Source organism: Leptopilina boulardi, unplaced genomic scaffold (genome assembly GCF_019393585.1).
Source record: "Leptopilina boulardi isolate dan_hultmark-lab unplaced genomic scaffold, ZJU_Lbou_2.1 LbouV2_43, whole genome shotgun sequence".
Taxonomy (NCBI): domain Eukaryota; kingdom Metazoa; phylum Arthropoda; class Insecta; order Hymenoptera; family Figitidae; genus Leptopilina; species Leptopilina boulardi.
Window position 1 is genome coordinate 8,638 of NW_026137987.1, and position 27,659 is coordinate 36,296.

Consider the following 27,659-nt stretch of genomic DNA (forward strand, 5'->3'; position numbering starts at 1 on the left):
GCAAAAAAAACTTACCTAAAAAATTCAATTTTTCTTAGGCAGACGATTTTATTGCATATTCATCCAAAGAATACACCGAGAAGTGTAGAAAAAATTTGACACTCAGATCCGAGTAGAGGAAGACCATTTTTATGACCAAAAACGCATCCGAAAGCAAAAAAAACTTACGAAAAAAAATTTAGTTTTTCTTAGGCAGACGATTTTATTGCACGTTCATGCACAAAATACACCGAAAAGTGTAGAAAAAATTTGACACCCAGATCCGAGTAGAGGAAGACCATTTTTATGACCAAAAACGCATCCGAAAGCAAAAAAAACTTACGAAAAAAAATTTAGTTTTTCTTAGGCAGACGATTTTATTGCACGTTCATGCACAAAATACACCGAAAAGTGTAGAAAAAAATTGACACCTAGATCCGAGTAGAGGAAGACCATTTTTATGACCAAAAACGCATCAGAAAGCATAAAAAACTTACCAAAAAAATTAATTTTTTCTTAGGCAGACGATTTTGTTGCATATTCATGCACAAAATACACCGAAAAGTGTAGAAAAAAATTGACTCCTAGATCCGAGTAGAGGAAGACCCTTTTTATGACCAAAAACGTACCAAAAGCAAAAAAAACTTACGAAAAAAAATTTAGTTTTTCTTAGGCAGACGATTTTATTGCATATTCATGCACTAAATACACCGAAAAGTGTAGAAAAAAATTGACACCCAGATCCGAGTAGAGGAAGACCATTTTTATGACCAAAAACGCATCCGAAAGCATAAAAAACTTACCAAAAAAATTCAATTTTTCTTAGGCAGACGATTTTATTGCATATTCATGTAAAGAATACACCGAAAAGTGTAGAAAAAAATTGACTCCTAGATCCGAGTAGAGGAAGACCATTTTTATGACCAAAAACGCATCCGAAAGCATAAAAAACTTACCAAAAAAATTCAATTTTTCTTAGGCAGACGATTTTATTGCATATTCATGCACTAAATACACCGAAAAGTGTAGAAAAAAATTGACACCCAGATCCGAGTAGAGGAAGACCATTTTTATGACCAAAAACGCATCCGAAAGCATAAAAAACTTACCAAAAAAATTCAATTTTTCTTAGGCAGACGATTTTATTGCATATTCATGCAAAGAATACACCGAGAAGTGTAGAAAAAATTTGACACCCAGATCCGAGTAGAGGAAGACCATTTTTATGACCAAAAAACGCATCCGAAAGCAAAAAAAACTTACGAAAAAAAATTTAGTTTTTCTTAGGCAGACGATTTTATTGCACGTTCATGCACAAAATACACCGAAAAGTGTAGAAAAAAATTGACACCCAGATCCGAGTAGAGGAAAACCATTTTTATGACCAAAAACGCATCAGAAAGCATAAAAAACTTACCAAAAAAATTCAATTTTTCTTAGGCAAACGATTTTATTGCATATTCATACACAGAATACACCGAAAAGTGTAGAAAAAAATTGACACCCAGATCCGAGTAGAGGAAGACCCTTTTTATGACCAAAAACGCATCCAAAAGCATAAAAAACTTACCAAAAAAATTCAATTTTTCTTAGGCAGACGATTTTATTGCACATTCATGCACAGAATACACCGAAAAGTGTAGCAAAAAATTGACTCCTAGATCCGAGTAGAGGAAGACCCTTTTTATGAACAAAAACGTACCAAAAGCTTAAAAAACTTACCAAAAAAATTCAATTTTTCTTAGGCAGACGATTTTATTGCACATTCATGCACTAAATACACCGAAAAGTGTAGAAAAAAATTGACACCCAGATCCGAGTAGAGGAAGACCCTTTTTATGACCAAAAACGCATCCAAAAGCATAAAAAACTTACCAAAAAAATTCAATTTTTCTTAGGCAGACGATTTTATTGCATATTCATGCATAGAATACACCGAAAAGTGTAGAAAAAAATTGACTCCTAGATCCGAGTAGAGGAAGACCATTTTTATGACCAAAAACGCATCCGAAAGCATAAAAAACTTACCAAAAAAATTCAATTTTTCTTAGGCAGACGATTTTATTGCATATTCATCCTAAGAATACACCGAGAAGTGTAGAAAAAATTTGACACCCAGATCCGAGTAGAGGAAGACCATTTTTATGACCATAAACGCATCCGAAAGCATAAAAAACTTACATAAAAAATTCAATTTTTCTTAGGCAGACGATTTTATTGCATATTCATCCTAAGAATACACCGAGAAGTGTAGAAAAAATTTGACACCCAGATCCGAGTAGAGGAAGACCATTTTTATGAACAAAAACGCATCCGAAAGCAAAAAAAACTTACGAAAAAAAATTTAGTTTTTCTTAGGCAGACGATTTTATTGCACGTTCATGCACAAAATACACCGAAAAGTGTAGAAAAAAATTGACACCCAGATCCGAGTAGAGGAAAACCATTTTTATGACCAAAAACGCATCAGAAAGCATAAAAAACTTACCAAAAAAATTCAATTTTTCTTAGGCAGACGATTTTATTGCATATTCATACACAGAATACACCGAAAAGTGTAGAAAAAAATTGACACCCAGATCCGAGTAGAGGAAGACCCTTTTTATGACCAAAAACGCATCCGAAAGCATAATAAACTTACCAAAAAAATTCAATTTTTCTTAGGCAAACGATTTTATTGCATATTCATACACAGAATACACCGAAAAGTGTAGAAAAAAATTGACACCCAGATCCGAGTAGTGGAAGACCCTTTTTATTACCAAAAACGCATCCAAAAGCATAAAAAACTTACCAAAAAAATTCAATTTTTCTTAGGCAGACGATTTTATTGCATATTCATGCAAAGAATACACCGAAAAGTGTAGAAAAAAATTGAGAACCAGATCCGAGTAGAGGAAGACCATTTTTATGACCAAAAACGCATCCGAAAGCATAAAAAACTTACGAAAAAAATTCAATTTTTTTAGGCAGACGATTTTATTGCATATTCATCCAAAGAATACACCGAACAGTGTAGAAAAAAATTGACACTCAGATCCGAGTAGATGAAGACCCTTTTTATGAACAAAAACGTACCAATAGCAAAAAAAACTTACGAAAAAAAATTTAGTTTTTCTTAGGCAGACGATTTTATTGCACGTTCATGCACAAAATACACCGAAAAGTGTAGAAAAAATTTGACACCCAGATCCGAGTAGAGGAAGACCATTTTTATGACCAAAAACGCATCCAAGAGCATAAAAAACTCAACAAAAAAATTCAATTTTTCTTAGGCAGACGATTTTATTGCACATTCATGCACAGAATACACCGAAAAGTGTAGCAAAAAATTGACTCCTAGATCCGAGTAGAGGAAGACCCTTTTTATGAACAAAAACGTACCAAAAGCATAAAAAACTTACCAAAAAAATTCATTTTTTCTTAGGCAGATGATTTTATTGCATATTCATGCAATGAATACACCGAAAAGTGTAGAAAAAAATTGAGACCCAGATCCGAGTAGAGGAAGACCATTTTTATGACCAAAAACGTATCCGAAAGCATAAAAAACTTACCAAAAAAATTCATTTTTTCTTAGGCAGACGATTTTATTGCATATTCATGCACAAAATACACCGAAAAGTGTAGAAAAAAATTGACACCCAGATCCGAGTAGAGGAAGACCTTTTTTATGACCAAAAACGCATGCGAAAGCATAAAAAACTTACCAAAAAAATTCAATTTTTCTTAGGCAGACGATTTTATTGCATATTCATGCACTAAATACACCGAAAAGTGTAGAAAAAAATTGACACCCAGATCCGAGTAGAGGAAGACCCTTTTTATGACCAAAAACGCATCCGACAGCATAAAAAACTTACGAAAAAAATTCAATTTTTCTTAGGCAGACGATTTTATTGCATATTCATCCAAAGAATACACCGAACAGTGTAGAAAAAAATTGACACTCAGATCCGAGTAGAAGAAAACCCTTTTTATGACCAAAAACGCATCAAAAGCATAAAAAACTTACCAAAAAAATTCAATTTTTCTTAGGCAGACGATTTTATTGCACATTCATGCACTAAATACACCGAAAAGTGTAGAAAAAAATTGACACCCAGATCCGAGTAGAGGAAGACCATTTTTATGACCAAAAACGCATCCGAAAGCATAAAAAACTTACCAAAAAAATTCAATTTTTCTTAGGCAGACGATTTTATTGCATATTCATGCAAAGAATATACCGAAAAGTGTAGAAAAAATTTGACACCCAGATCCGAGTAGAGGAAGACCATTTTTATGACCAAAAACGCATCCGAAAGCATAAAAAACTTACCAAAAAAATTCATTTTTTCTTAGGCAGACGATTTTATTGCATATTCATGCACAAAATACACCGAAAAGTGTAGAAAAAAATTGACACCCAGATCCGAGTAGAGGAAGACCATTTTTATGACCAAAAACGCATCCGAAAGCATAAGAAACTTACAAAAAAAATTCAATTTTTCTAAGGCAGACGATTTTATTGCACATTCATGCACAGAATACACCGTAAAGTGTAGAAAAAAATTGACTCCTAGATCCGAGTAGAGGAAGACCATTTTTATGACCAAAAACGCATCCAAGAGCATAAAAAACTCAACAAAAAAATTCAATTTTTCTTAGGCAGACGATTTTATTGCACATTCATGCACAGAATACACCGAAAAATGTAGAAAAAAATTGACACCCAGATCCGAGTAGAGGAAGACCATTTTTATGACCATAAACGCATCCGAAAGCATAAAAAACTTACATAAAAAATTCAATTTTTCTTAGGCAGACGATTTTATTGCATATTCATCCAAAGAATACACCGAGAAGTGTAGAAAAAATTTGACACCCAGATCCGAGTAGAGGAAGACCATTTTTATGACCAACAACGCATCCGAAAGCAAAAAACTTACGAAAAAAAATTTAGTTTTTCTTAGGCAGACGATTTTATTGCACGTTCATGCACAAAATACACCGAAAAATGTAGAAAAAAATTGACACCCAGATCCGAGTAGAGGAAGACCATTTTTATGACCATAAACGCATCCGAAAGCAAAAAAAACTTACGAAAAAAAATTTAGTTTTTCTTAGGCAGACGATTTTATTGCACGTTCATGCACAAAATACACCGAAAAATGTAGAAAAAAATGGACACCCAGATCCGAGTAGAGGAAGACCATTTTTATGACCAAAAACGCATCCGAAAGCATAAAAAACTTACCAAAAAATTAATTTTTTCTTAGGCAGACGATTTTGTTGCATATTCATGCACAAAATACACCGAAAAGTGTAGAAAAAAATTGACTCCTAGGTCCGAGTAGAGGAAGACCCTTTTTATGAACAAAAACGTACCAAAAGCATAAAAAACTTACCAAAAAAATTCATTTTTTCTTAGGCAGACGATTTTATTGCATATTCATGCAAAGAATACACCGAAAAGTGTAGAAAAAAATTGACACCTAGTTCCGAGTAGAGGAAGACCCTTTTTATGACCAAAAACGGATCCAACAGCATAAAATACCTACCAAAAAGTTGTAAAATCAGATGTTCATTACATGAACATTTTGCTTCCTCTTTACGATCAGCAAAAAAATTTGCTTCCTCGTGGAGAAATCAAAATTTTATTGACAAAATGTGAATTTTTGATTTTTAACTTTCATTAATTTCTTTAAATTTACCTCAAATGTATACTTTATATATCTATTAATTCGTCTTCACGTAAGCAATACAATTACTTTATATATAAACTTCAATTTAGAAAATCACAAAATTTTATAGCCAAAATGTGAATTTTTGATTTTTAAACTTTCGTTTATTCTTTAAATTTACCTCAAATGAATACTTTATATATATCGATCGATTTGACTTGATGTAAAGAATACGATTTTATTATATATAACCTTAAATTTTTCTATTTAAAAATTTTTTCGATTAAAGAAAAATTTTTGGAAAAAAGACCATAAAATTTTTTTTTTTGAGTATTTTTTAAAATCATTTGGTGAGATTTGAGATATTAATATGATAAATGAGCCTACTAAATTTTATCTAAATCCTTTAAAACCTGTTAAAGTTATCTTCTAAACAAAAAATGGATCCTCACATACATACGTACACTCACACATACATATACCGGGACAATTGATCAGGATCTCATATAACATGTTTCTATAAAGAAAAAAATTTGTTTCCGCCACTTTGAAAAGTTTTATAAACGAAAGGACTACAAAGCTGCCTCCACGAGGAAGCAAAAACGCCATTTTTGAGTGAAAATTTAAAATGCTGGAGTATTTCCGACTTCATATTCGTAATCTACGTGAAAAAGCCTATGAAAGTCATGTATCACTTTATTTTTCTAACTTGTAAATGTTAATAAAAAAAAAAACATAAATGAATAATTGGACTAAATGTACTGGTTGTAGTTCTAGGTATGCAGGATCTTCGGTAGTTCTAGTGTTAACTTACATTTACATGAAGATGAAATTTTTTTTGGAAATCAGGTAAAATCATCAATTCCAGGTCCACATAATAGTTCTTCCACAGATGAAGCTGCTTCCTTTTCAGCCTATATATCCTATTCAATTTTCACCGGATCATCTTAAAATTTTGTAAATCGATTTTTTGAAAGTTACTACTGGTTGTGCCCCCTTACGATTTACTGATTTAGAATTTTTAGCAACAAGATTATTTATGTCATAATTCAGTTTAATTTAATGTTTTTAGAGAACCTACAAAAAAAGATGACAAATTTTAAATTGTTCTTGTTTCTTTTGGCAACCGTTGGATACTCTATAGAAAATTGCAGAGCATGGACCACTGCCAATAGTCCTTGTGAACCAGATGGAACTCCATGTCAACCTGATGGAAGTACAAATTGTTGAACAACATTCTGTTACAAGCAATTGGGATGGTCTATAGGGTATTGTAGAACTCGAACTATTGGTCCTTGTGCACCGGATAGAACTCCATGTCAACCTGATGAAAGTACAAATTGTTCTTCAGAATTTCGTTACAAACAAGTAAGATGGGATATTGCAAATACCGCTAAATGAACAACAGAATGTTGCTACAATGCTTAAATTATAAACAAGCCTCTTGTTAATATTAATGTAATTGTTGAAATTATAGAAGCACAACATTGATTTTGATGTAATTTGACCTGGACTGCGACATCTTTATAACTTAAAAACATCTTACTTTCAGTTATTATTAAAGCCTTTATTCAAAATGTAAACGAAAGTAAAAATTGTTATTAGAAATTTGGCATAGACTGCTGGGTAATCTTGCAGGGGAATCAAGGGTCTCATGTGTATAAGCAGGATGCAACAAATATTCCAATGTTTAAATATACAAAAGTGATATACAGGTTTTATGATTGTCATATCCTTTCTATTTTCTGAATTACCTACTGTATTCAGAAGAATAAGGCAGAACGTGTACATGGACTTAAAGGTGAGTTCGGAATATATTTTAAAGTAAATTAAAAATATTTTATGAACTATCCTTTGCATTTTTCCAGTGAATTTACATTGATTACTTCCAGGAAGTTAACACCGAAAAGAAAAATTGGGCGACATTTACAGATTCATGGAACTTAACTGAGTTTTTTTAAATCGAAAAAAAATAACGCCAAAATGAAAATTACAGGAAGTCTTCATTACACTAACAACTTCATTCATGATTTTTTTCAGGGTTGAGAAACAGGAAGAACATGTTTAAAAGGTAAAATTAATTTTTATTTTTTAAATAAATAAATTAATATTTTATATTGGCAATAGTTTTTGTTCAAAATTTTCAACATTTTTAGAGAAAAAAAAACATTTAGAACTTTTTTTGTAGGATCAAAAGAACATATACGAAAAAGAAAAAAATGTTACAATAATTTTTTAACCCCTTCGCAGTCTAGTAGAAAAATTGTTTATGGGGCCAAAACGGTCCAAAAAAAAGTTTCCAAAAAAATATCATATCATTGTATTAAAAGTTTTTTGGGTCGCTGAATCAAAATTTAAGGTCAGATTAAAAAAATTCAAAATGGCTGTCCCAATATGGCAGAAAATTTTAAAGTTGATTCGATTCGTTCCAAATGCGGTACTTGGAGGTTTTTGTGTTGCTAAATCCAAATTTCAGGTCAAATTTGGATTCAGCGACCTTGAAAACCCCCGAGCACCGAATTTTGAACGAATCGAATCAATTTTAAAATTTTTTACCATATTGGGTCGCCATATTAGATCCGCCATTTCAAATTTTTTAAATCTGACCTCATTCAGCGACCCAAAAGTGAAGGTAAATCTGAGACATCATATATTGTTCTTATATGAAGGCCACCATGTATATGAGTTAAAAAGAGTTTTTTTTATCATTTATTCTTACGTGTAATAAACCAAAATTACTTAAAACATTTAGATAATATTTAAAATAATTCTTTAATTTTTTTTGTAAAATATACTTAAATAAATAAAATTTATAATTACTGGAATTTTTGTCATCAGAGAATGCAAATTCTCCAGTAGAGTAATATTATCAGCCAATCAACGTCTGGCGTTCTGTGTTTCCCCTAACCTTCAGGGTCGTGCCACAGAAAAAAACTGTACTCAAAATGAGTACGAAATCATACTCATTTTGATATGCAGCAAAAATGATAACGCTCTTATTCATTTTGAGTTTTTAGTGAAAAAATATCTTTCTTTCTGTTTAAATGGCCTCTTGTATTAACAGGTAGCCAGTACATGTGAAAAAAGTATAAAAATGAACAACGTCAGTTTCATTTTGAGTAAATGTTTAACTATGAATTATAGATAAATAACAAATGATTATTTAATTTAAAATAGGGTAAATGCAGTAATTACGGCGAGATTCGAGTCAAAACACCTTTGAAATAGAAAATTCGACATTTCTATTGTATAAACTCAATTTAAGACTTATTAAACTCAAAGCTTATTCTGCCGTGTGATATAAAAACTTAGTTAACTGACATTTTGACGAAAAATGAGTTTTTGGTATCAATGAACTCGTAAGAAAAAGCTGCGTCTAATAGTTATAGTTTAAATAATTTTTGCAAATTATTGTTTATAAAAAATAGTTATTAAAAATCTTAAAAACTCCAGAAAATAAAAGAATATTTGATAAAAAGTTAAGGAAAGTACTTTGCGTAGTCCAAAAAACAAATGAGGCTGCGAGCTCGAATATAAGATTTCAAGGAAAAACTTAGTCAAAGGCAGTTGTGTGTTTTTTGTATGAAATAAGTAGTCGAGTCTGAGCGTTGGATTTTAAATAAAAACCTCACATTTGCAGCGCTTGCAATTAGCTAAGTTCTTCCATCAAAAATTGAGTCGAGTCAGAGCCGAACGACTACTTAACTGCAATTCGGCTAAACTCGGATTGTCCTCGGGTCGCAGGCAGTAAGCTGCTGTTTCCCTTGCTTCTGTCAAAACTTCAACTCAGAGGTTATGTTTAGCGGAATGAAAAGTGTATCAAGTTGAAATTGAGAAATAAAAAACGAAGAAAATTGTAAGTAAAATTAACTCAGACGTTCTTTTTTTAATGTTTTTAAACTTAATAATAAAGATTGTTCATATCATTTCAGTAGTTTAAACGTATATTATTATTATCATTATTCAAAATTAACATTGTCTAATTAGTTCTTATTTGGTGAAAATTTATTTGCAGTGTTCATGTACTTTTAAAATGATTTGTGAATTCGTAAAACGTATTATAGAACTGTTGCAACTGTCCCCGTACCACATGACGTCACTGCAGTTAGCTAAGTTCTTCCATGAAATCAGCAGACCGAGCTCGCGTACCTATTTCGTGGACACTACGCAAAGGACTTTCCCAAACTTTTTACTTCATATTTGCATTCGGAAAAACACACAAGTGCATTATTTCATATAATTTGTTTAAATAATTAATTTTTTATTTCATAATTAAATAGAGCACCATCATTATACCAAGTATGTGAAGTTAAATTTAATAATTTTTTAATTCTTATTAGTTTTCTGAAAGCAAACAGTTTTTCCCTATTTTCTCGCTTCGACATAAATGTCAGTTAACCAAGTTCTTATATCACACGGCAGTTATGTTATTAAGATATTAAAAAAAAATTTTAACTCTATAAAAATCGATTATTTAAACAAATATGAGAAATTAAAACTAATACCGTAATTTTCTATTGCGGCGAGTTTGTATCAGTTTCGGTGTATCAATTTCGGTGACCAAAATTACGTGTATTTTGAAGATACTTTGCCCGCCGAAATTGAAGCCAATGGAAATCTTAAAAATGTTTCAATTGCGGCGCGGAAAAAAATTTGATCTCAAATAATTAAATTAATAATTGTTTAAATGTGCATCTTTATAAGTATTTGTATCAAAAAAAGATTGAAATAATTTTTTTTAATCATTTGGCAACAGTTATATTAAATATAATAGTAATAATAGTTATTTTTTATGAACGCGCCGTTATTGGTGCACTCGCCGTAATTAGTACACTTACCCTAGTACTAAAACAATTGTTTTTCATAAATAAACACTTTTAAACTAAAAAGACTTTAATTCTTAAAGTCAATTTATTATTATTTATAAAATAAAATAAATCAAGTTTTAGGTTAAGAAACATATGAAATGACAGGCAGTAGTACCAACTGCGTTAACATGAAGTAGAGAAAGAAAGCGCTATAACCAAAAGTAATGGCGCCTTATTTAAAAAATTTGAAAGTAAAATATTGTTTACGAAACAAAATGATATTGTGTTAAATTTTTTTCACATTAATTAATAAATAAAAAAAATTATCTTTAAAAATTTTAACAAATAAATTTTAATTCTTAAAATCACTGTTTTGTGATCAATAAACTAATAAAAAATTATAAATTCAATATATGTGATTGATGTATAGTTTTTCTTTGGATCTATAATTTTTAGTAGAAGTTCTTTTTTTTATTTGAAAAAAATCCATCGTTAATGGACGAAAAGCTTTGCTTTTTTTGTAATAAACGAAATGATTATTTTAAAATATTATAATATTATAAAATTGAGTTTTTATTATTTAAAAATTCTTATGTATAATATATTTAAAATAAAAATAAATTTATATTAATATATAATTAAATTAACTCATAATTATTAATATTATTAATATAATATTATAATATGAATAATAATAATAATAATTATTATTATTATTATAAACAACTTTAATAATAATGTGATAAAATTTTTTTCGATAGAAAATAAAAACTTTAATAATATTTTTAATATTTTAACATTAACTGCAATGCTAATAATTTTTTTTTATTCAATATTTATAAAAAATTTTAGATACATAAATTGTATTCTATAATTTTGGTTTATTACGTTTAAATTACTTTGTTCTTTCATCCTCAGATGGCGCACTATGAAATAGTTCACAGTAAGTACCAACATAATAGTGGTAAACAATTTTATCTAGCATAACCTGACATTTGATACTAACCAGTTTCATTTTGAGTAACGTGAAGTTTGCCGTTTACTCATTTTGATAATTTACTCAAAATGATAAGCAGCAAAAATGAGTACAGTTTTTTTTCTGTGTGCGCCACTTCCAATACAGAGAATTTAGTTTCAACCAATCAATGATCGGTGTTCACAGCGGAAATAGATTTTTAAATTTTTTTTATGAAACTGAAACTAGCACTTAGTCATTAGTCACAAGTTAATTTTGAAGAAGTTCATGTGAGTAAGAACAAAAAATAAAGTTAATAAAATTAACTCTATTAATAAAATAATAACATAAAGTAAAATTAATAGAGTTAATTTTAATAACTTTATTTATATTATTGCTAACATAAATTTTTTCAAAATTTACTCGATGAGCTAAATTTTTAAACGTTCAAATGAACGAAATTTTTTTTGCAACTTCTTTAAATATGAATTTTATTAGAAAATATTGTTCGAAATATCTGAAAAGAAGTTGATAATTTAATAATTGTTTAATTTACTGTATTATTTTACATCGCCATCAAAATTTTTAAAAATTTATTGATGGAAAAAAATATTTCAGAATATTTCAAAACTCTTGGCTCATTTAACTCGGGGCTGATAACTAAGTCCCAGTTACAGTTTCATAATTTTTTTCTAAAATTATCTAATCAATGTACTGTAAATAATTACATGTGAATTTCCCCGAAAATTAAAATATAAATTTTTTAAAATAGGATATTCTACTTGAAGGACATAACCTCTATTCTGGTCTTTTTTTAAAAATATTATTCTTCTTTTAGAAAGCCCCAAATTTCATTAGATAATTTAACTACATATTTATATAAAATTTAATTTTATATAATATATTTTTACATTATTTATTAAAGTAATATTTTTGTATGAATTTACTGCCATTGGAAACAATTTTGTAAGGAAATTGGACAGAAGTGTGAAAGTGGGGGTAAAAAAACTTAAAAAAAATGTGTGACGTAATTTATGAATGACCCCTTACAATAATTATTTCATTGATACACTTTATCTTTTTCAGCATATTTTAAAAAAATATGTTTAATATAATAAATTATAATAAACATACTGTGGATTTATTGTAATTATTTATATTATTTTTTATAATAATCATCATTGTTAAAGTGGAAAATAATAATTCTTATATTATTTATTGAATTTTCAGATAATTCCTAAAAAAAAGAAGTCAAAGACAACATCAGGAGATGTTGAAAATAATTCTAAATGGACATCGGAAAAAAATGCACTATAAATTATTAATAAAAATAATAATTTGGGTCATACGAAAATTCAAATTTAAATGGGTCCCGCGGAATTTTCAGGAGTGTAAAATAATCAGCCAATCAGCGTTTAAACTTCTGTGTTTCACCACCACCAACGTCGCGCGCCACTTCCATTCAGGAGGACTTATTTCCAACCAATCAACGCCCAGCATTCATAGCGGAAAGAGCGCCCCACCACTTCCATCGACACTTTTCGACTCTGCAGCCATTTAGTCCGCCATGAGCCACGTGCCGCAGAAGATGTCCTGAATTTTGGTGAGTTCTTCTCTTTTACGTAACCCTGATACCACCTCCCTTTCCAGGAAGTTAACCAGGTGAAGTTCCATACTTAATCTGTTAACTTCCAGTTAAATTCCATGCATGTCTAAATATTTCCCTTCTTTTTCTTTCCTTTGTTAACTTTCTGGTATTTATCAATTATTTACTAGAAAAGTACAAAGGATTTTTTTGTGAAATATTAAAGTCTAAAATTTAAAGCTTGTGGTTTTAAATTTTTTTTTATGAAACTGTAACTGGCACATGGCTATCAGCTCCGAGTCAATTTTGAAAAAATTTATGTTAGCAATAACATAAATAAAGTTAATAAAATTAATTTTATTAACTTTATTAATAATAAAATAAATTAATAATATAGTTAATAAAATTAATTTTATTAACTTTATTTTTGGTATTGCTAACATAAATTTTTTCATAATTAACTCGAGGCTGATAGCCATGTGCCAGTTACAGTTTCATAATTTTTTTTAAAGTATCCAATCAAAGTACTTTAAATAATAACATTTCAATTTCCTCGAAAATAAAAATATAAATTTTTTAAAAATGAGATATTTTACTTGAAGCAGACAACCTAGATCTTGTTTTTTTTAATATTGTTTCTTTAAATATTATTAATTTATTAAAAATTCATTAAACAAAGGAAATTGTTGTATACTTTGAATTAAATTTAGTTTCTTTGACGTCATTAAATTTAATACAAAATATTCACCTATTTTCCTTCGTTTGATGAATTTTTAATAAAATAATAATATTTCAAAGTAATAATAACAAAAAGAAACAAGAGGGGGTTGTCCGCTTCATTTAAAATGCCCTAAATATCATTAATTTAAATACATATTTATATGTAACCTGACCAGTGAAAAAGGGGCTTACGTGCGAAAATTTTTTTTTATTGATTAGTTATTCTGATAGAAAAAAGTTTTCTCTGTCAGAATCACCAATCAATAAAAAATCGATTTTTTCGCACGTAAGCCCCATTTTCACTGTTCAGGTCACATATAATATTTAATTATATATAATTAATTTTTACTTTATTTTTTAATTAATACTTTTGTATGAATATTCTTGTCTAAAGATAAATAAAATATGTACAGTAAAATAAATAAATACTTTTTTTACAGTCAAAAATATTAGTAAATAATAAAACTAACAATAAAATAATAATAAAGAATAATATTCATACAAAAATACTAAGTAATTAAATAAAGTAAAAAATATGAAATATATAAATAAATAATTTAAGAAAAGTAAAATAACTTAACAAACCGAGGAAATTCAAATGTAAATAAACATTTAAAGTACTTTGAAAAGATACTTTTAAAGAAAAATTTAAAACTATAAAGAATCTTTAAAACTTAAAAAGACTTTAAAATTTTAGAAAAAAATCCTCTGTATTTTTGTAGTAAATAAACAATTGATAAATACAAGAAAATTAAGAAAGGAAAGAAAAAAAGAAGGGAAGTATACATAGACATCCGTGGAAGATAACTGGAAGTTGCAGAATTAAAACAGGAACAGACCATGGTTGACCGAGAGGAAAGGGAACCGGTAGAAGGGAAAGTAAGAGAAAGACTCCACCAGAAGAAGGAATGGACGTTATAAATGAAGGACTACAACATGTACAAGATGAATTAATAAAATGTTTATTAAAAAAAATTTATCATAGTTATTCTTCGACAGTCTCCTGTGTCCTCCTCTCTCCTCCTTCGAACCAGGTGCCTCATGTCCTGAGATTTGGTAGAGTACTTCTTTTACTTCTCCTTTCTACCGGTTCCTTTTCCTCTCGGTCAACCATGGTCTGTTCCTGTTTTAATTCTGCAACTTCCAGTTATCTTCCACGGATGTCTACATATACTTCCCTTCTTTTTTTCTTTCCTTTCTTAAGTTTCTTGTATTTATCAATTGTTTATTTACTACAAAAATACAGAGGATTTTTTTCTGAAATTTTAAAGTCTTTTTAAGTTTTAAAGATTCTTTATAGTTTTAAATTTTTCTTTAAAAGTATCTTTTCAAAGTACTTTAAATGTTTATTTACATTTGAATTTCCTCGGTTAGTTAAGTTATTTTACTTTTCTTAAAGTATTTATTTGTATATTTCTTATTTTTTACTTTATTTAATTACTCAGTATTTTTGTATGAATATTATTCTTTATTATTATTTTATTGTTAGTTTTATTATTTACTAATATTTTTGACTGTAAAAAAAGTAATTCTTTATTTTACTGTACATATTTTATTTATCTTTAGACAAGAATATTCATACAAAAGTATTAATTAAAAAATAAAGTAAAAATTAATTAATGAATTAATTAATTAATTAATTAATTAATTATATATAATTAAATATTATATGTGACCTGAACAGTGAAAAGGGGGCTTACGTGCGAAAAAATCGATTTTTTATTGATTGGTTATTCTGACAGAGAAAACTTTTTTCTATCAGAATCACTAATCAATAAAAAAAAATTTTCGCACGTAAGCCCCTTTTTCACTGGTCAGGTTACATATAAATATGTATTTAAATTAATGATATTTAGGGCATTTTAAATGAAGCGGACAACCCCCTCTTGTTTCTTTTTATTATTATTACTTTGAAATATTATTATTTTATTAAAAATTCATCAAACGAAGGAAAATAGGTGAATATTTTGTATTAAATTTAATAACGTCAAAGAAACTAAATTTAATTCAAAGTATACAAATAATTTCCTGTGTTTAATGAATTTTTAATAAATTAATAATATTTAAAGAAACAATATTAAAAAAACAAGATGTAGGTTGTCTGCTTCAAGTAAAATATCTCATTTTTAAAAAATTTATTTTTTTATTTTCGAGGAAATTGAAATGTTATTATTTAAAGCACTTTGATTAGATACTTTAAAAAAAATTATGAAACTGTAACTGGCACATGGCTATCAGCCCCGAGTTAATTATGAAAAAATTTATGTTAGCAATAACATAAATAAAGTTAATAAAATTAATTTTATTAACTTTATTTATGTTATTGCTAACATAAATTTTTTCAAAATTAACTCGTGGCTGATAGCCATGTGCCAGTTACAGTTTCATAAAAAAAATTTAAAACCACAATCTTTAAATTTTAGACTTTAATATTTCACAAAAAAATCCTTTGTACTTTTCTAGTAAATAATTGATAAATACTAGAAAGTTAACAAAGGAAAGAAAAAGAAGGAAAATATTTAGACATGCATGGAATTTAACTGGAAGTTAACAGATTAAGTATGGAACTTCACCTGGTTAACTTCCTGGAAAAGGAGGTGGTATCAGGGTTACGTAAAAGAGAAGAACTCACCAAAATTCAGGACATCTTCTTCGGCACGTGGCTCATGGCGGACTAAATGGCTGCAGCGTCGAAAAGTGTCGATGGAAGTGGTGGGGCGCTCTTGCCGCTATGAATGCCGGGCGTTGATTGGTTGGAAATAAGTCCTCCTGATTGGAAGTGGCGCGCGACGTTGGTGGTGGTGAAACACAGAAGTTTAAATGCTGATTGGCTGATAATATTACTCTCCTGAAAATTCCGCGGGACCCATTTAAATTTGAATTTTCGTATGATCCAAATTATTATTTTTATTAATAATTTATAGTGCATTTTTTTCCGATGTCCATTTAGAATTATTTTCAACATTTCCTGATGTTGTCTTTGACCTCTTTTTTTTAGGAATTATCTGAAAATTCAATAAATAATATAAGAATTATTATTAATATTAATATATATTAATATTACTCTCCTGGAAATGCCGCGGGGCCTATTTAAATTCGAATTTCCCTATGATCAAAATTATTATTTTTATTAATAATTTATAGTGCATTTCTTTCTCATTTCTCTACAAAATTGTTTCCAATGACGGTATGGAATTATAAGAAGTTATATAAAATTGTTATTTTCAACTTTAATATTTATTATTAACAATAAAATAATTTTTTAAAAAATATATTTAAAGAAATAAAATCATATGGAGTATTTATTATATTTATAGTTTTTAATTAAAAGTGGAAGTGGCACGCTGGAGGTGGTAGAATACACATTTCGATCGGAACGTCGGGTGTCGATTGGTTGAGAATATTACTCTACTGGAAATGGCTGCAAAATCAACAAATATTTTTGAGTTTAACGATAATTATTATAAACAATAAAATAAGTAATCATGATAATATGCACGACATGTCCATAAATTACGTCACATACTTTTTTTACCTTTTCTTTAATTTTTAATTGTGAAAATTTCAATGGATCCTAAAAAATTTAACTAATAAAAATATTTTAAATAATTTAAATTGTTTTGAATTTGATCATAAGTTTCGTAAGAGATTTTCTTTCTAATGAAAACTAGTATTTTTTTTTTATTTAAACAAAATGATTTTTGTATTTTCAAAAGAAGTTGTTAAAAAAAATATATTTTTCACAACTTTAATGAATTTTAATTGTTGTACTATATGATGGTAACAAAATATCAAAATATGAACTTACTTTTTAAAAAATTATAGAGGGAATTGAAGTTTTGAGTTTTTGGATAACACACTGTTTTTTTCAAATCCGTATAATTTTTACAAAACTTTATAGATGAATAAATATAAAAATGGGAAAACTATGAATAGTGTAATTCTTTCCACCCTCCTCTATCATCCCTTAAATATTAATTGTTGATAAAGTTAAATATAATTTTTTATTAACAAATTTTTTTTTTTTATTTTATTCAGTAAATCCAAATTTATAATATAGATAGAAATAAATATATTGAAAAAAAATTTTTTAGCCAAAAAATGTTGCAAAAATTATGGTAAATTTTGTAAAACTAGAACAAAATATAGTGTCCGGTGACACGCGAAGAAGTTGAAGAATTCGATTGCGTCTAAGTAAAGAGTTCGACGGCGTTGTTCTTTTGCATTATTTCGAGTCTATAAAGCAACGATCTCTTCGTTCATCGAGTACAGTAACCCGTAAGCTTTTGATTTGAAAGTGAGTGGAAATTTTGAAACCAATTTTTTTACCACAATATTTCGAGACGTTAAAAAAAAAGACAAATACAATAATAAAAATTACAAATATTTTTACATTAAATACATACATATTTTATAAATATAAAATTTAATTAATCGATTTCTATTCATTTGTTTATCAATAATATTGCTAATAATTATATATCTCAATATATAAATTACAAAATTTAAATCAATTATAATACATATAAAAGACACTACTAAAAATTCAAAATACTTTACATCTGTTCTATAAAATATATATTTAAAAAATTTTTAATATTTGAATATAAAAATAGTAAAAAATATATAAAAATATAATATAATAAAAATTAGAAAAATTGATATTTAATTAGAAAAAAAATTCTTAATATAAAAGAAAGTGGAATTTTATGGATTGGTGGAAAACAGTGAAAATTATATTTAAAAAGGAAAAAAGTTTAATTTAATGAAGTTTTGTTGAATTTAACTAAAGTTGTGAATAAAAAAAAATTTGGTACAATGAATGCAATAAAAAAAAGATTGCAAACACTAAAGATCGAGAAAGATCTTGCTCTAGAAAGAGCGGATGCTTGCGATCAACAGTCTAAAGAAGCCAATAGACGAGAAGAAAAATTAATGGATGAAGTGTGTGCATTAATGAAAAAATTATCACAAATGCAACAGGATTTAAAAATCAATAAATCACAATTGATTCAATCTAATTTAAATTTAGAAAGAAAGGAGAGAGCTTTTATGATGGTGGGTTTATTATAATTTTTTTAGCCTAACATTTTTTTTTCAAAAAAAATTTAATTTAAATTTAAAAAAATGGATGGTGTAAAAAACTTTCGAATTTTTTTTATTGATCATACGTAAAAAATAATTCAAGTTTTTTTTTTTTTAATAATTTTTTCTTGTAAAGGCACAATCTGAATTGGCGATGCTAAATAGAAAAATGCAACAATGTATGGCAAATCTAGAAAAGTCTGAGGAACGTCGATTGGCTGCTCAAGCCAAACTTGCACAAGCTTTAGAAACTGCTGAAGATGCCAAAAGGTTTATACCAAATTTATAGAATATTGTTAAATATTTCAAAACTGAGTTATAAATTTAATAATAATGTTTTTAATAAAAAAAAAAAATTAAATAATTTTTTTCTTTGAAGAAAATTATCTTTGAAACAAGGAAATAATTTTTTATATCGAAAAAATATAAACTTAATTTTAAAAAACAGTTTTCTATGTTTTTTAATAATTATTTTCATATTGTATTATAGAATATGTAAAGTTTTGGAAACAAGAAGCAAACAGGATGAGGACAGAATGGACAATTTAACAGCACAATTGAAGGAAGCGAGAATAATTGCCGAAGATGCAGACAACAAATCAGATGAAATTTCACGAAAATTAACATTTGTTGAGGATGAATTGGAAATTGCTGAAGATAGAGTAAAATCCAGTGAAGCGTATGAAATATTTTTTGTTATTTCTCAAAGGAAAAAAAAACAAATAAATATAAATTCCATATATATCGAAGATATTATGATACAAAAAAATTTTATGCCAAAAAAAATTTATAGGGTGAGTTGGGGTAAATGGGGACAAGAGGTGTTGGAGCTTAATTTTCAGTTTTAAAAAATTAAGTTCAACGTCAATATTTTAACCTCAGATCACCTTCAAAACACGGAGAGACCGCCGGTTAGAAAAATTAGTAAAAAAATTTACAAGTAGCGGAAATAAGGTTACATTGTCAAACATTGCTGTAGGAAATCGAAAATTCTACTAGCAGCATACTTAATAAAACTGTAGACTATAGTAATTTCTATTCCAATTTGCGTGCAATTTTACTATAGTATACAGGTTTTATTAAGTATGCTGCTAATAGAATTTTCGATTTCCTACAGCAATATATGACAAAGTAACCTTATTTCCGCTACTTGTAAATCTTTTTAGTAATTTTTCCAACCGGCGGTCTCTCCGTGAAGGTTCTGAGTATTGTCAAGCTTTTATCTTGACAATTTGCAGCAAGATAATTCAAGTTATCGCTCAATGCATAAAAACTTGAAAATTAAAGTCAAACTGTTTCAATATTTTGTCGAGCATTTCAAAGAAAATAGGCTTAAAAATCATACAAAATTTTTTTCTTATTCCTTATGACTCCTGTAACAGAAATCCACTTGAATTTTTGATTTTTGTCAATTTGGTTAATAATAACAAGCTGTCCCCATTTACCCTGAGTTTTCAAATTTTTGGGGTAAATGGGGACAGCTTGTTATTATTAACTAAATTGCCAAAAATCAAAAATTCAAGTGAATTTCTGTTATAGGAGTCATAAGGAATAAAAAAAAATTTTTTATATGATTTTTAAGCCTGTTTTCTTTGAAATGCTCGACAAAATACTGAAATAAAAAAAAAATAAAATATATCAATTGGTTGACCTATTATATATATACTACAGTTTTTATTCAAGTTTTTTCCATTCCTAACCCCTTGACATAATTCGATTTGAGTGTCAATGGATATACTAAGGTTTTCGGGGTCGCTGAATCCGAATTTGAGGTCAGATTTAAAAAATTCAAATTGGCGGACCTAATATGGCGTCCAAAAAATTAAAAAATTGACTAGATTTGCATAAAAATGGTTCCCTTAGGGTTTTTGGGGTCGCTAAATCCAAATTTGAAGTCAGATTTAAAAAATAAAAAACGGCGGACCCAATATGGTGGAAAATTTTGAAATTGATTCGCCATATTTGGTGCGGCCATATTAGGTCCGCCATTTTGAATTTTTAAATTTTGATATGTAATTTGGATTCAGCGACTTCAAAAACCACCGAGTACCAAATTTTGAACGAATCGATTCAACTTAAAATTTTTCCGCCATATAAGGTTCGCCATTTTGAATTTTTTTAATCTGACCTTAAATTTGGATTCAGCGACCCAAAAAACTTTTAATACGATGATATGATATTTTTTTGGACCGTTTTGTACCCACAAACGATTCTTCTACTAGACTGCAAAGGGGTTAATACAATAATATACTTATAAGGAAACTTTTTTCTTAAATCTTCCTTAGAAACTATGCTGTCTCCATTTACCCTAAATTTTATGAAATTTTCTAAATTTTGGGGTTAATGGGCTCAGTCAGTTTCATGCGTTTAAAGGTTATCTAAATTTTTTTCTGCTGCATAAAATTAATCCTGGGAATGTAAATAACAACTTTAAAAAAAATAAACCCGCAAATATTACCTTTTAGAGGAAGAAACTAATGTAATTTGTGAAAAATAGTTATTTTGTTCCGATTTACCTCAACTGACCCTGTTACAAATTATTAATGCACTGAAAAAAAATTATTTGATTCAAATAGGTAATCAGTTACTTGACAATTATCAAATAAATATTTATTTGTATCAAATAATTATTATTTGAATCAATTAAATGGATTTAAAATACAGAAATTATTTGTTTTAAATATAACAGTTTATTTGATTCAAATAAAAATTATTTGATTCAAGTAAATATTTATTTGATAATAGCCAAGAAACTGTTTATTTGAATCGAATAAATTTTTTTTTCACTGTAAAAATTAACATTCGTTTGTATCATAATAGACATCGATGTATATACACTAGAAAAAAAATAAAAATTATTTTAGGAAAATCGCTGAACGTGAAGACGAACTTTTTATTGTTGGTAATATTCTCAAATCTTTGGAAGTATCCGAGGAGAAGGCAAATATACAATTAAAATTTTTTTGTTTTACAATATAATATAAAATTTATGATTTTTATTTTATTTTTTAATTTGCCAGGCAAATCAAAGGATCGAAGAATTTAAAGATCAATTGGATAATCTTACGGCAAAACTAAATGAGGCAGAAAAACGTGCTATTTTTGCTGAAAAGTCGGTGAAACTTTATTTGAAAGAATTGGACAATCGAGAAGGTATTTTTTATATTTATCAATAACAATAATAATTTATTGTTAAATTTATATGAATTTAAAAAATAATTTTTAATATAAATATTTATAGATCGACTACGTAGAGAAAAAGAAAAATTCAAGTACATGTGTGACGATTTGGATTCAACTTTTGCAGATTTGACTGGTTATTAAAAAATCATTGTCTACATGAATAAACAAAAAATTTGAATAAAAAGATGGAAAGAAAATGGTTAAATTGTTACGCATATTATTATTGATAACATTAGTCATTTTTTCATTTTATTATTTGAAATTTGTATTATTTATATTTCTATAATTTAAATTTCCCGCCAATACACTTAACTTGAAAGAAATTTTTTATTAAAGAGGGGAAGTTCCTATTATTATTTCCATAAATATCAGGGTACGGTCACACTATCTCATGCATGCACTGTGCATGCATGCAGAAACATTTGAATGGTCACACTTCAACAAAATCTAGTGAATGTTTAGTAACTTTCTAGTAATTTTTCAAAAATTTCGGTTGTAACTAGAAAGTTACTAAACATTCACTAGATTTCGTTGAAGTGTGACTGGCCAAATGTTTCTGCATGCATGCACAGTGCATACATGAGATAGTGTGACCGTACCCTTAGTGGTATCAATTCAATAAAATTTAAAGGAAGATCTATAAAGGTGCATCTACAATAACTTGGAATCTGTACTTGCTTTGAATTGCTTGCATGCGCATGAAAAAATTTACAGTTGACAGATACAGATACTAATATTGCATATATAAAATTAATTAATTAAAACTAATTAAAACACAGGCCGATAAAATTTTGGTTTACTTCAGAACCAAGAACCAGACTATACTTTTTCGGAATATTTTGACTTGCTGAATCCGAATCTGATCACAAAATTGACTCAGCACGTCAGGTTTTTGAGATATTCTAACCTAAAAGTGCAGAAAAGACATTATTCGTCGTGGAACATTAAGTTATAATTTTTTTTTTCAAAAAGGTCCTCACAGCATATGAAAGAACTAGGGGAGACCGAGGAGGAAAGTAACAAAAATCAGTTTTTTTATGCTAGCATTAAAAATATTTGTCGGATAAATTTGTCCAATATATTAAATGAAAGCTTGGACATTCACCTTTTAAATAAAATTTGAATTAAACATTTATAATAAATTGACAGTTCACAGTATAACTTTTACGCAAGCTCTTCATCTGTTACTTTCCTCCTCACCCCCGAGGAGGAAAGTAACAAGCTCCTAGGAGGAAAGTAACAGTATAAAATTATGTAAAATTCTTTAGACTAATGACTATTATTAATTAGAAATATTTTTATTAGGAACACATAAAAGTTTAAGTACACTTTATACTTATTTGGCACATATTTGGGACATATTTAGCACATATTTCGAACATTTTATGAATTTAGCTCATTTTTTTTCTTAAAGATATTTTATGCTTACCTAGATCACAGGTTTTTCTTAAATAAATCTCTGTTATTCGTAAAATTAAATACGATTTGCTTCAATCATTAGTTAAAACATGGACAATATCGACAACAGGAAAAAAGTAGCGTGTTACTTTCCTCCTCGGTCGCTTTTTTCTTGTATGTCAACAAAAAAGTTAAAACTACACAAATGTTAAATTGTTTGTTTAAGCACAACTTAAAGACAGATAATAAGGCTACAAAATAACGAAAGGCACATTTTGAAAAACAATAAAATTAAAGAAATACGAGACTTTGAAAATTTGAACGAAAACTTACTTTTGACGTTTTTTCTGCACGTCACACCGGAATCAGACCTAACCTTTCCTGTCAGGCTCGGACACACTATGGAGGAGGAAGGGGAACAGTGCCGACTAAAAATATGTTTGAACCATGTCTATCCGATAATTTGTTTAAAAGCACGAAGTAGTATAAGGAGACGTAACGCCATGCATTCAAAGCAACCCCAAATGCGTGTCCTAGAGTTACTAAGGTTTTCGAATAATGCTCTTGTAGCGCCTCTACTGAGATAAATCGGAATCAAAATATGTCGTCTGCTATCGCGTAAAGAACTGTAGTTGACAGCAAAAGTGTTTTGATCATTATTAAAAGCTGTTGACGAATTAAAATAATCAAATAAATGTTAAAGATTAACGTTTTTTATATAACACTCGACCAAGTTAACAAACTTTCATTCTATAATAGGAAAGCATTAAAAAATAAAAAACACTTCGGAAATAATTAAAACTCTAATGATATAATATTAACAATAATAAAACAATAATAAATAATAAAAATTAAATACTGTTCGAGCCGAAAAAAAACTTCGATTTTCTCCATTTTTTTCTTCTTTTGTAGTTATTTTTGATCCACATCCTTTTATAAAACATGACATTTCACTGATAACATTAACAAAGCACAAAGTGCAAGCGCGAAACACCGGTTCAAGACAATTTGTCAGCACATGCGAGCACGTGATAAATTTTAATTCTCTATTTCTCCACGCGCGGCGTCCTCATCGCATTATTAGAAAAATGCGTAAACTCTAGGACACGATTTTGGGGCTCACTTTCACCACAATCTACTATCGCGTTACGTCTCCTTATACTACTTCGTGTTTAAAAGTTATAAGCTTTGTTACTTTCCTCCTCGGTCTCCCCTATTCTTACCCTCTAAATCCAATATTTGTATTTCAAAATGCATTTTAAAGAGTAAAAATAATACTTTCAGATGTTGTAACGACCTTTTTGAAAAAAAAAATTATAACTTAATATTACACGACCTCAAATATGTCCAAAAAACATCTTTTCTGCACTTTTAGGTTAGAATATCACGAAAACCTGACCTGACCGTTATTAAAAATATTTTGTTCAAAACATAATAAACAAATAAAATTTTTATTTTTTATATTTTTTAAACAAACCATTATTTAACAAAAACACAAAATCAGAATTGAAGAGAATCTTTCAAAGAGAAAAATGAGCCATTGTTTATAAAAATTGGTTAAAAATTAGAATTGTTCACTAACTACTTTTAAGAAAAAAATACAAAATATTTATTAATTATTATTTAACAACAAATTTTAACTCAAAATAATTTTTTTCTAAAATTGTACAATTGGATCTGTCGAATTTGGATGCAATAAATTTTAAATATATTTTTAGTTCTGTTAAAAATTACTTTTTAGTTTTAGGTTATGTTAATGGGTTGAACTTACTTAAATCAAGTAAATAATAAGTTACATAATTAATTTTAAGGAAATAATTAAATGTATTAATTTAATTTTTCTAATTAATTAATTAATAACACAAGCCTGCAAAAAAATATTTCCGTTGTCAGAGATCGGGAAGTCATTTCCCGTAGTTTTTGGTGCTTTGAATCCGAATCTGGCAATAAAAAACCTTCCATCACGTCAGGATTTTGAGAAAAGTGGGGGTAACAGTTTCAAAAATCATGTTTTTGGCAGTTTTTGAAAATTTCTACCGGGTAAATCCGACGTGCTACAGCCTTGTCATAGGAGTTAAATTAAAGTTTGAACCCTATACTTTACGACGATATAGCGATATTGACAACAAAATAAATTAGCTGTCAAAAAAGGTTCTTTCAAGTTGTCAAGCATAAAAATTGACTCACAACTGTTCGTAAATACAACTATTTTAAAAAATACTAGGATTCGCTTGGAATTTGTCACTTGGGGGTTTTCGGGGTCGCGGATTACGGATATGGCAGATTTTCAAAATTCAAAATGGTGGATCAAATATGGAGGAAGACTTTTATAAACTGGATTTAATCCGACATATTGGATCCGCCATTTTGAATTTTGAAAATCTGACATATCCGTAATCCGCGACCCCGAAAACCCCCTAGTGACAAATTCCAAGCGAATCCTAGTATTTTTTAAAATAGTTGCATTTACGAACAGTTGAGTCAATTTTTATTTTTTTTGCAGGCTTGTGTAATTATAATGAATAATATAAATTATAAAGTATAGTTAACATTTAATTTTTTTTAATTTATTAATTAAATTTTTTTTATTACTGCGGTTTCTGAGTTTAAAGAAATGTATAGAAATATTAAAGTAAAATTTTCTAATTTTTAAATATATGATGAAGGATATCAAAAAATATATATAAGTATGCATAAATTGTTTAAATTTATATATTTTTTTTCGTTTTATGTGAATATTGCAGTGTAAAATGTAAAAAAAAACAAAATATAAACTAAAAGTTATGAATATTTCAATAATAATATTAAAATATGTACTCACTCTTGAATAAAAACACTTTTTGCATATATTTGTTCCCATAAGATGTACATATACTAAAACCATGTTTACTTGAATGTTAATTTTAATTATATAAATATTAATTAAAAGTTTCGAAAAATCTTCTAATCATTTATCAAACGGATGGAAATCACTATGTATAACCACACTAAAGGTGCTTTTATACCTCAAATTTCGATCAGATGAACATTATTTCTGGACCGTGAAAATGCGTGAAAAGTCATTTTCACGGCGGGTATTTTTGAATTGTTTTAAACAAAAAAAGTTTTTTTAAGAAATATAATATTAAATAATTGTTTTAATATGTAAGAACACTTTAAAATAGTGATAGAAAGATGATTTGATTGAAAAATTTAGCAAATTTTGCTTTAAAACGTTTCCTGCTACAAGAAAGTATAAAATGACGATGTTTGTGAAATGGTTTGTACAGTGTACATGTGTACATGTTTCTTTCAGTTATTCGAAACAATTAGTAGAATTTAAATTTATTTGATAAACATTTCAACTTACCGATTTATTTTCAGCACTCATTATTTATTACAAGTTAAAAAGAAACGACATAACATAAACAAAACTCTGACAGACACTCACAAGGAAGAAGCACTGTACAAACCATTTCACAAACATCGTCATTTTATACTTTCTTGTAGCAGGAAACGTTTTAAAGCAAAATTTGCTAAATTTTTCAATCAAATCATCTTTCTATCACTATTTTAAAGTGTTCTTACATATTAAAACAATTATTTAATATTATATTTCTTAAAAAAACTTTTTTTGTTTAAAACAATTCAAAAATACCCGCCGTGAAAATGACTTTTCACGCATTTTCACGGTCCAGAAATAATGTTCATCTGATCGAAATTTGAGGTATAAAAGCACCTTAACTTGCGAATCACAAGATAGCAGGAGTATATAACAATATGGCGACCGTGTTTCAATTTGAAGCACATGGAAACGACTTTTCTACATAAGCTAGTGCATAAACAAACATTAGCAATGTATGGGACGAAATCGAATATTTTAAATATTTCGCTTAAATGAAATTTTAGAACCTAAGTATATTAGGATTTTAGTTTCTATTTTTTATGACCTATTTAATACAATAATAAAAAAACGATTTTATTATTTTCATTATTTTTATTATTGTATTAAATAGGCCATTAAAAATATAAACTGAAATACTAATATTCTTAAGTTCCAAAATATCATTTAAGCGAGATATTAAAAAAATTCAATTTCGTCCCATACATTTCTAATGTTTGTTTATGCATTGGCATACGTCCATTTTGAATTTTCCCCCACCCAAATTGAACTATAGAGTTCAGTAATGTTAATTGCTTGCATGCGTGCGCAACAAATTTTCAACTGACGAAAATCAAATTAATTAATTAATTATTTTTAACTATTATTAATTACTAATTAATTGAATTTAACACTCACG

General features: G+C 28.0%; 2 protein-coding genes and 1 long non-coding RNA gene across 3 annotated transcripts in view; 2 read left to right on the top strand and 1 right to left on the bottom strand.

Moving 5' to 3' along the window:
* Nucleotides 1-6,423: 6,423 nt before the first annotated feature.
* The window catches only part of LOC127289503 (cell adhesion molecule Dscam2-like), a 159,919-nt gene continuing 138,683 nt past the window's right edge, over nt 6,424-27,659 (bottom strand). The window contains exon 27 of the mRNA XM_051317469.1: nt 6,424-6,969. Coding sequence (XP_051173426.1) covers nt 6,723-6,969 — 247 coding nt within the window. The 3' untranslated portion in view covers nt 6,424-6,722. The remainder of the gene's footprint in view (nt 6,970-27,659) is intronic.
* Nucleotides 6,906-17,274, top strand: LOC127289505 (uncharacterized). Its single transcript, XR_007844172.1, has 4 exons — nt 6,906-7,013; nt 7,123-7,446; nt 7,514-7,716; nt 17,031-17,274. It is a non-coding gene; the product is annotated as an uncharacterized LOC127289505 (long non-coding RNA).
* LOC127289504 (tropomyosin-1-like) lies at nt 18,249-22,186 on the top strand. The gene is made up of 6 exons (XM_051317472.1): nt 18,249-18,771; nt 18,935-19,068; nt 19,289-19,477; nt 21,663-21,738; nt 21,819-21,951; nt 22,040-22,186. The coding sequence occupies exons 1-6, from the start codon at nt 18,532-18,534 to the stop codon at nt 22,120-22,122; spliced, it is 855 nt and encodes a 284-aa protein (XP_051173429.1). The 5' UTR covers nt 18,249-18,531; the 3' UTR covers nt 22,123-22,186.